The sequence below is a fragment of the Musa acuminata genome, chromosome BXJ2-7 (assembly GCF_036884655.1).
Source record: "Musa acuminata AAA Group cultivar baxijiao chromosome BXJ2-7, Cavendish_Baxijiao_AAA, whole genome shotgun sequence".
Classification (NCBI taxonomy): Eukaryota; Viridiplantae; Streptophyta; class Magnoliopsida; order Zingiberales; family Musaceae; genus Musa; species Musa acuminata.
In genome coordinates, this window is record NC_088344.1 from 22,967,498 (window position 1) to 22,975,731 (window position 8,234).

Here is an 8,234-nt window from a genome sequence, read left to right on the forward strand (position 1 = left end):
CTTAATATTAGTAGTAGTAACTTGAATAAAAGAATTGGATTGGCCATGGATTCAGGATCTGGATCTAGACAGCCTTCTCAAGAACCATCATTGAGTGGAAAAAAAATATGTGGTGCAAGGATCATGTGATAAGTGATCTTAGTTAGACCTTACAGTCTTTAGGTACTTGGGAGTCAGTCAGTCTCTCATGGTAAGAACATGTTGGGCAAAATATCACCTTTAAGTGGATGTTGTGATTTGCATATTTCAGTTTTGAAAATATTTTTTCTTAGATCTGATGATGTTATAAGTCCTAAAAAGATTTTGTAAAGTTCAGATCCATTTTTCCCTATGACTATGATCGTAGTAATGATGCATCATTAGAACTTGATTGTTGGAATAACAGGACATTTATATTCTATCATCCAGCTGGTGCATTCGAACTTGATTGTAGTAATGATCCAAATCAAGTTCTTCTTGTAGTTATGGCAAATGTATATGATGTTGCATCATTCATATATCCTGCTGGTGCAAAGTAGATCACATTCAATTTGCTTGGAAAGGAATGCTGATCACATTCATTTGCAAAAGAAGATTAGACATTGATAAGAAGGAATACACTGAAGACTGCTGCATTTGATGTATATATATGCATATTTATCTACAGTTACTGTAAGAGGGGTGATGAAGAAGTAATCTCTTCTTTCTATGCAAAAACTGGAGATCCTTCGAAAATTTCCACCGCATTCTTCACGGCTTCAACATCAATGTCTTTTAGCTTTCCTGTTGGTGATGAAACAATCGAGCATCTCTTTTCTTGTGCGTTTGGAACGAAGATATTTCCTTTCTCTTCGGAGGAAAACAATGCGATGCTGCACAAAGCAACCCAAAGACGGTAGTTGAGATACAACTCTTTCATGTTACTGTTTTTGTGCTGATTTGCTGCTTAAAAGAAAGAAAACTAAGCACTCGATGACCGATGAAAGATCGAACGAAGAGGGAGAAGCTGAAGAACTAACCTTGGCTTGTTACGAGCAGTCGCAAGTTGAATCGCCGCTGTGTTTGTGGCTATCACTCCGGCTGAATCATCAATAAGAGCTGCTAGCTGATGCAAAGACGAAAACATAGAGAAAATGATTGGTTTCTCTTCATGCAAAGATTTTGCAGGCGCAGCATAAAAGATGCAGCTAAGACGAAAGAGAAGCAAATGCAAGAAAACCTGGCCAGGCGTGGTGATGAAGAGAATGCATGAATCTTCGCCGATGACTTCCTCAACATCCTCCCTCACTTTCTCATGCGGGATGACGAAGAGAGGCTTCACACCCCTGTTTCCACAGGCTAACAAGACATATTACACATGAAGTGATGCCTTGGTGGTTTAGTTTTAAGGCAAGCTAGGGATGTTGAATCCTTCACATTAGGTGATTTATGAACTGGGCATGGTGAACTAAATTGAGCTCTACAGGAGTCGATAAATATACCACCAGCATGACAAGTTCTCAATCCAAACAATTCAGCGAATGATTCTAATGAGGTTTCCATCTCAGTAAATGGCATTGTCTTTGTTTATTTCTCCAACAAAAGGCAAACTAGAGATCTAAGCAGATCCTAATTTGGCGATAAACACCAGTAGTTATAGTTGTTCTAGTTGGATTTAGCGATCCAAACTTTCCTTGATCTACGACTTTTTCTTATTCCCTCTTTGTTTCCAAGGAGAAAGGTAGGAAAGTTCACTGAAAACATGGTTTTAAGTCCAGAAAATGGAACAGATGATGTGAGTTGTACATACCTTATCCCTTTTGCTATTTCGGCCCACACTCGGATAGGCAACAAGCAATCAGTGTCTCCTTTGGATCTCATAGAAGCGACCGAATCTGTTTCGATCCCATGAATGACCACAAATTTCCGCTTCTCCGCTCCTGCTTTGCTGTATTTTGCTTCCACATATGCCTTCAGTTTCTTTGAGATGGACACTTTGAGAGGAGGCACCGGTTGCCTTGGGACATTCCGAGCTGGTCTACCCAACCATTCCACCATTTGATGATACCTGCAGCAAAAATCGAAAATGTTCCAACATCTCATGCGTGATTTACTGGGAACACAGAACACGAACAAGAACGAGCAATCGAAGGGAAGAAGAGTGCTATGTCATCAACAAGGCAATGCCGGTGGCCTCACATGTCGAATCCAGCTTGGGAGAGATTGGAAGACGGAGGAGTGAACGTCTCCGTGAGCAGCAGTCCTGCGCCTGCTGCGTTGACATTTGGATACACGTAGCTGACTTTGTCTCGAGCAGATGTCATGAACAGGAAGGCCGCATGGCCGAGCCCAGAAAGCTTGGTCGATAAGATCATGTCATAGTATCGATTCTGTCCACAGATATGAGCCAGCGAGTGAGTGAGAATTTGTGTTGCGGTTGTCGTCGGATTAAGATCGGTCTGACCTTTAGGACACCGATCATGTCGATGTACTCGGCGGACTCAGGGAAGTCTTCGTCGGGGTCGTAGGCGTTTGCCCACCGCACGTTCTTGTTCAGCTCGTAGGTCTGCTTCCCCCTCGGCGAGGCGACCACGTCCACCAGAACCCCCGGGTAGCGGTCCTTGATGAGCTGGACGACCGGGAAGAAGAGCAGGTTCTCGTAGACGCCGCCAGACACGACGCAGCAGCAGCGCCGCACGTCGCCCCGCACCTTGGCGGCGAGCGAGTCGAGCTCCACGTTGAAGCCCATGGGGAACTTGAGGAAGCCGTAAGGGTTGTCGGGGTCCTCTGGCGGCCTCGGATCCTCCTCCTGTTTGCCGTCGGCGAAGAGGGAGCCGTACTCCATGTCGGGGTCCTCCCCGTCGTCGAAGGGGTCGAGCCACGGGTTCTTCTTCCTCTTGGCGCAGGCGGAGAAGGCAAGCCTCCGCGGATGCGGAGCTGGTGGAGATGAAACGAAGGTGGAAACCGAGGAGTGGCGGAGAGTGGGAGGAGGGAACGATGGGGTGACGGGAGCGAGGGAGTTGGGAAGGAGATGGAGGGAGGCCATGGAGTCGATGTGCTGCAGTGACTGTTGCGGTCGAAGTGGCTCTGCTTTGTGTGGTGGTGGTGTGGTGGAGGCAGTCGACATTGGGATTTCAAATGTGTGGACGAGGGAGGAGAACTGCCTTCACTTCATCCATACTCCTTTTTATGTTTTTGCTTTTTTGTTTTGGTTTCTTTTAGTACATTTTAGCATGCTATTTCCGTAGGAAATGTTAATTGATTCCCAGATCCGTATCATATCATTCTTTCTCTCTCTCTCTCTCTCTCTCTCTCTCTCTCTCTCTACCGACATATCTACAATCTCGAAGTGTCACACTCATACAAGAGGAGGCTTAAATTCTAATGATTCTTCATGAATTATCCAAAAAGTTCATGCATCATACTGAAAGAAAAATGACTGCAGATCAAGTATGAAATGGTATACCTGCGCAGTATGAAGAAGGTTTTCGACGAAATGCCTCGTTCTGGTGATCCACTGTCGTTCCTTCACCTGGAAACAGAAGAATGATCAAAACGAGGGACCGATCACAAACTAAAGGAGTCATCTTTGGCACTTTTTACAGGGTGAGATCTGGCGAGAAAGACGGTGGATAGTGAAGAGACGAGTAATGGCAGATAAATAGATGTCATGGCTTCTAGCGACCGCAGCATGCAGCCAATGAGGAAAAGCATGGAGATACTGGATACGATGAGGTACCGTAAATATGATGACGGCACAGATTTAGAAATCTGAGACCAAACCAGATCCGGACGGGGAAAAAAGATCGCTCCTTTTTGCTCCGTAGTTCCTGAGGCACCGCAAACAAGCGTGAAGATGATATGTAAGAACATGAAAAACAAGATCTTCCTGTTCTATTTCCCACCGGAAGCAAGACAAACCTGGCGAGATTGATGATCAAAAGAAGAAAAGAAGTGCAGAAGTAGAAGAAGAAGGTGCTTACGATTCAAGATCTGTCGTCAAAATTCGATCTTGATTCCAGGGATGGGGTTAGAAGCAGGAAGGAGAACCGATGCGGGTTCATGGATCGCCAGCATCCATCGAGACGCCGATAACAAGCCCTACGCCAAAACGAAGAAGAAAACAGTAGCAGCAGAGAGAGAGAGAGAGAGGACCAGTCGAGTAGTCGTTTCCGTTATGTCCGCACGGTACGCAGAGGCGAGGCATGTACCCTCTCCTCGCCACCTCCGTCCCATCCGAGGAGAGAGACGGACAGTCGCCCTCCTCTCCTCCTCAAAAGACGCGAGGCAACAAGGCTTCCGATGAAAGAGAGACGAGCAGGAGGAGATTACATCATGATCGCCCTCGGAAATCATCCCCTTTTCGCTCTCTCCTTTCGGAGAAGAGGGTTAAAAGCTGCAGCAAACACGACAAACAACCTCAAAAAGAGTGGGGTTACTGGAGATAGAAGATCTCATCTTTGTTACAGCTCGTCCTATTCCTCGCCAAGGAAACCCAAATCCACGGGAGACGACGACGACGACGACGACGACGATGGCAAAGAAAAGGGCTGACAGGAAGAGCAGTGAGCACGCACCGGAAACAGCACCGTATCATACCATTGCCCTCCGCCATGTGCTCACTCTCTTCTGTCAACCATCCATCTCCTCCTCCATAATTCTCACCATTTCCTGACATAAAATCTCCATCTTTATCTTCCCTCCACAGCAAAATCTGCACCAAAATCCATCCCAGAAGAGCGCGATCAAGGTTCCTTCTTCTCTCTCCCTTCCATCCTTCTCTTCCGATCAAGGTAAAAGAGCGAGAGGAAGGGGGTAGAAGAGCACGCTCTAATCTCCAGCTCTCATCGCTTCAGAGGGAAGCGCGAGGAGATGGAGACGGGGACGGGACTGAGGTCTCGCTGATCAAAAGATTAAAAGGCAAAGTAGAGGGATTTGGGGGGGCCAAACAAGCTTTTAAGTTGTTGTCGACACGGGATTGGCTGAGCGGAGGAATTACCAGGTGGGACCCAAATGGGAGGCCTTTACGTAAGGCTTGTTGGAGGCTCCTCCCCCTCCTCTCGTCTTCTCTTCACTTCCCCCGCACCCCTCCCACCCCCCCACACCCCACCACCACCACACACATAGGCTGCTGAAGCTTCGGTTTCCTGCCTGACGAGTGCCACTTGACAATAAATAGTCTGCAACCTCGCTGCCTACAGGAGGATTAGGACACCACTTCGGTCCTTGGGACACCCCAAAACATCTCACCTTAGGGTAGATGTTCCGACTCCCAGAATCCAAAACAATCAATAGTGGCAGCTGCAACTTTGTCCATCCTACACTGTTACAGCCAGTCAAAGTGGAAGGCTTAGGTTTCATACGCAGAGATCAAGAGCTTGGTGAGATGGTTTCAGAATTGACATCTAGGTTTGACTTCATGAGCGAGTGACAGAGGACTACCATCTCATCCACAACTTGATCCAAACTCATGGCCTTCCTTGGCACACGACTCTAAGTTTCCTCTCAGTAGGGTCATAGCATGTGATTCCAGAGATGCCACGCCACCATCATCTCCTCAGCCTATAAACATTTCTTCCAACTTAGTGTCTAAATGGAATTCAGGAACTTTCCCTTTCTTTTGATTTATCCATTCAAACAACTTGCTCGGAGACATGGTCCCAAACATTCTTAAAAGATGTAATCATTCGCTCCTTTGTGTGTGTGTGTGTGGGTGTGAGAGAGAGAGAGTGAGAGAGAGAGAGAGATGAACCTGCAGAAATGTGAGTCGAGATGCTGAACCGATCAACTTGGTACCACAACCATGGAAACTAGTTGGATAAGCAGCTCCTTTGATCAACTAGGTGTACCAATCCCAAATCATGCCACACCTGTAGCACAATCGTGTCGGCTTTAGCTTTAGGTACACAGCAGGGAAAACTAAGTGAGAAGAAGCAGGGATGATGGGGACCTCCACAGTGGCGCAGTAAAACACAAGAGCAAAGGCCAAAGGTAAAGGCAATGCCCTCTGCAGTTGGTCCCATGGAAGAGATAAACATGTGTATTCTCACCGATGCTTGTGGAAAAGCAGAACAGCGTCAGATGATGTAATGTAGAATAATGTATCTTTGATTGAAAGAGAGATGAATTCTCAAACAGTGAATTCTTTTCATCACATGGTGATTAAGATCAAGGGATCTCTTGGATGGGACAATTGAATTCTACAATCTACCAACTCAGAAGGTACCACCTTGGAAAGAAATGCCATGCATCCTCGTGACTAGCTTACATGGAGTTGCGTCCACTAGATCTGCCTATCGATGGCTGAAGCCACTCTCCTTGATAGCTTAACTTTAATGGCAGGTAGAGTGGATCAATTAAAATACATATTTTCCTAAAAGAATTGCTTGTGTTCAAGCTATTTAGAATTTGTTAACCCAGTCCACATTAGGAGTAGGTCAAAATGAGTTATTTGAAGGTACTCTGAACCATAGGCTTCTTTTCCCCCTCAGAAGAAGAATAAATTTGATGGGAAGTCTGAAGAGACCACTGGTGTATTGGAGATCTCTATTGGTAGCAGTTCACTCATAGGTGGCAGAAGCATTGAAGTTGCACTGGAAAATGGGGAACAAAAGGCTAAAAGAATAAGAGATCAGTAACGAGTCAGTGTCCTGACTGACAAGCTAGAAGAATAAGGATGGCAAACAAGACTGCTAATGAGAGTGATGGCAGGGAATCTAAGCTTAATAAAAGACCTAATTTGATGTCAAATCAGATCAGGTTCATGACTACTCTGAGTTGAAAGGGGTAGGGTTAAGGAGAATGAGGTCTTGCTCTTCTCACGTTTCCCTGACAGAGCCCAGAGGAATGGAAGAGGGCAGGTCGTTGCCATGTTCGCTGTCACTCTAGGTAGGGTGTGAGGTTGAAGAAGAAGTGAACAGGCTGATATCATGCACCATTTATTTGGCTTGGGATGCAAGTGAATTGAAACTCGATGTCTGCAGATCTCGAGCAAGAGTAGTGAGGTTCCAACTCATGATGCAATTGTTATTGTGTAGCATCAGAGATTTGCTACATGTCCTAGCAAATGTTGCTGTATGTTATCGTTAGTCTGTGTCATTCACAAAACATGGATTACTGGATTTATCAAGCAAGCACAGCTTCACCTCTCACCTCTCAGTGGTTCCACATTTCACCAGCTGAGGTACGGCCTGGATACTTGTTCCACGTCTACAAGCAGAAAGCCTATCACCTCTCTGGTTCATCATCAACCTTTTCTTCTTTTTCTAAGAGAAAGATAAGAGTATCTTATAGAAGATAAGATTTCTCAACTATATGAAAAATTTCTCTATTCTGTTGAGAAAAATTTTTCCTCATAATCTGTATAAATAGGAGAGGGAACAGTATCGAAGCTAAAGAAAGTTAACTCAATGAAGCTTCTTCAATATTTGTTCTTATCTTCTATTATTTTCAACATGGTATCAGAGCCACTTGCCTAGAGCAAGCTCTCTTCTCGCTGTCGACTCATCACTGTTGCTTCTCCACCTTCGACGGTAAAAGAAAAGACTTTCTTCTATTGCTTTTCTATCGTCAGGCCGTCGGTGCGATAAATCTTTCCTCCTCGGTGAACGGCAATTGTCTTCTCCACTATCACTCTACGCCAACATCTGTTCCCTCGCTCACCAGCACTGCCCCACCTTTCCTTCTTTGCTGTAGCCTTCTTTTTTATTGTAGCATCGTTGCAGCTTCCTCCTCTGTTGCAGCTTTCTCCTTTGCTGTATCTCTATTGTAGCTTTCTCCTCTGCCTCCTCTGTTGCAGCTTTCTCCTTTACTGTATCTCTATTGTAGCTTTCTCCTCTGCCTCCTCTGTTGCAGCATTCTCCTTTACTGTATCTCTATTGTAGCTTTCTCCTCTATTGCACCTCTGTTGTAGCTTTATCTTATACTATAGCATCGCTGTAACTTTCTCCGCAGCTTATTCTTCTACTACAGCATTGCTATAGCTTTTTCTATTGTTGCAGCTTTCTCCTCTACTATAATCGTCGTAGCCGCAACAACAGCAACAACAACAACAGCAGCAACAATTTGCTCTTGCCCTACTCACGAAGCCTCTAGCTCATAAATTATTCTTTGTATCGATCCAAGATTGATATCCTTAACTCGTAAATAGGAGAGGGAACATGTTAATGTATCGAAGCTAAAGTTAACTCAATGAAACTTCTTCAATATTTATTCTTATCTTCTATTCTTTCTAATAGTATCTACATTTGTTTGATAACAGAAACACATGCAGAACT

General features: G+C 45.1%; 1 protein-coding gene across 1 annotated transcript; it reads right to left on the bottom strand.

Moving 5' to 3' along the window:
• Window positions 1–505: 505 nt before the first annotated feature.
• On the bottom strand, window positions 506–4,929 carry LOC108952339 (photosynthetic NDH subunit of subcomplex B 1, chloroplastic-like). The gene is made up of 9 exons (XM_065117531.1): window positions 4,536–4,929; window positions 3,942–4,354; window positions 3,698–3,788; window positions 2,423–3,490; window positions 2,158–2,348; window positions 1,769–2,026; window positions 1,199–1,304; window positions 999–1,084; window positions 506–851 (listed from the first exon to the last, which is right to left on the bottom strand). Exons 4-9 carry the CDS (start codon window positions 3,083–3,085, stop codon window positions 686–688), a joined length of 1,470 nt encoding a protein of 489 aa, XP_064973603.1. The 5' UTR covers window positions 3,086–3,490; window positions 3,698–3,788; window positions 3,942–4,354; window positions 4,536–4,929; the 3' UTR covers window positions 506–685.
• Between the last annotated feature and the right edge of the window lie 3,305 nt (window positions 4,930–8,234).

What these genes read in the sequence shown, in the direction of transcription:
- LOC108952339 (XM_065117531.1), bottom strand. Translation starts at nt 3,085, where the DNA reads ATGTCGACTGCCTCCACCACACCACCACCACACAAAGCAGAGCCACTT. An exon ending in GAAATAGCAAAAGGGATAAG is followed by an intron (nt 1,305 to 1,768) that starts GTATGTACAACT and finishes CTGTGGAAACAG; the next exon opens with GGGTGTGAAGCCTCTCTTCG. An exon ending in TCATCACCACGCCTGGCCAG is followed by an intron (nt 1,085 to 1,198) that starts GTTTTCTTGCAT and finishes TCTTTGCATCAG; the next exon opens with CTAGCAGCTCTTATTGATGA.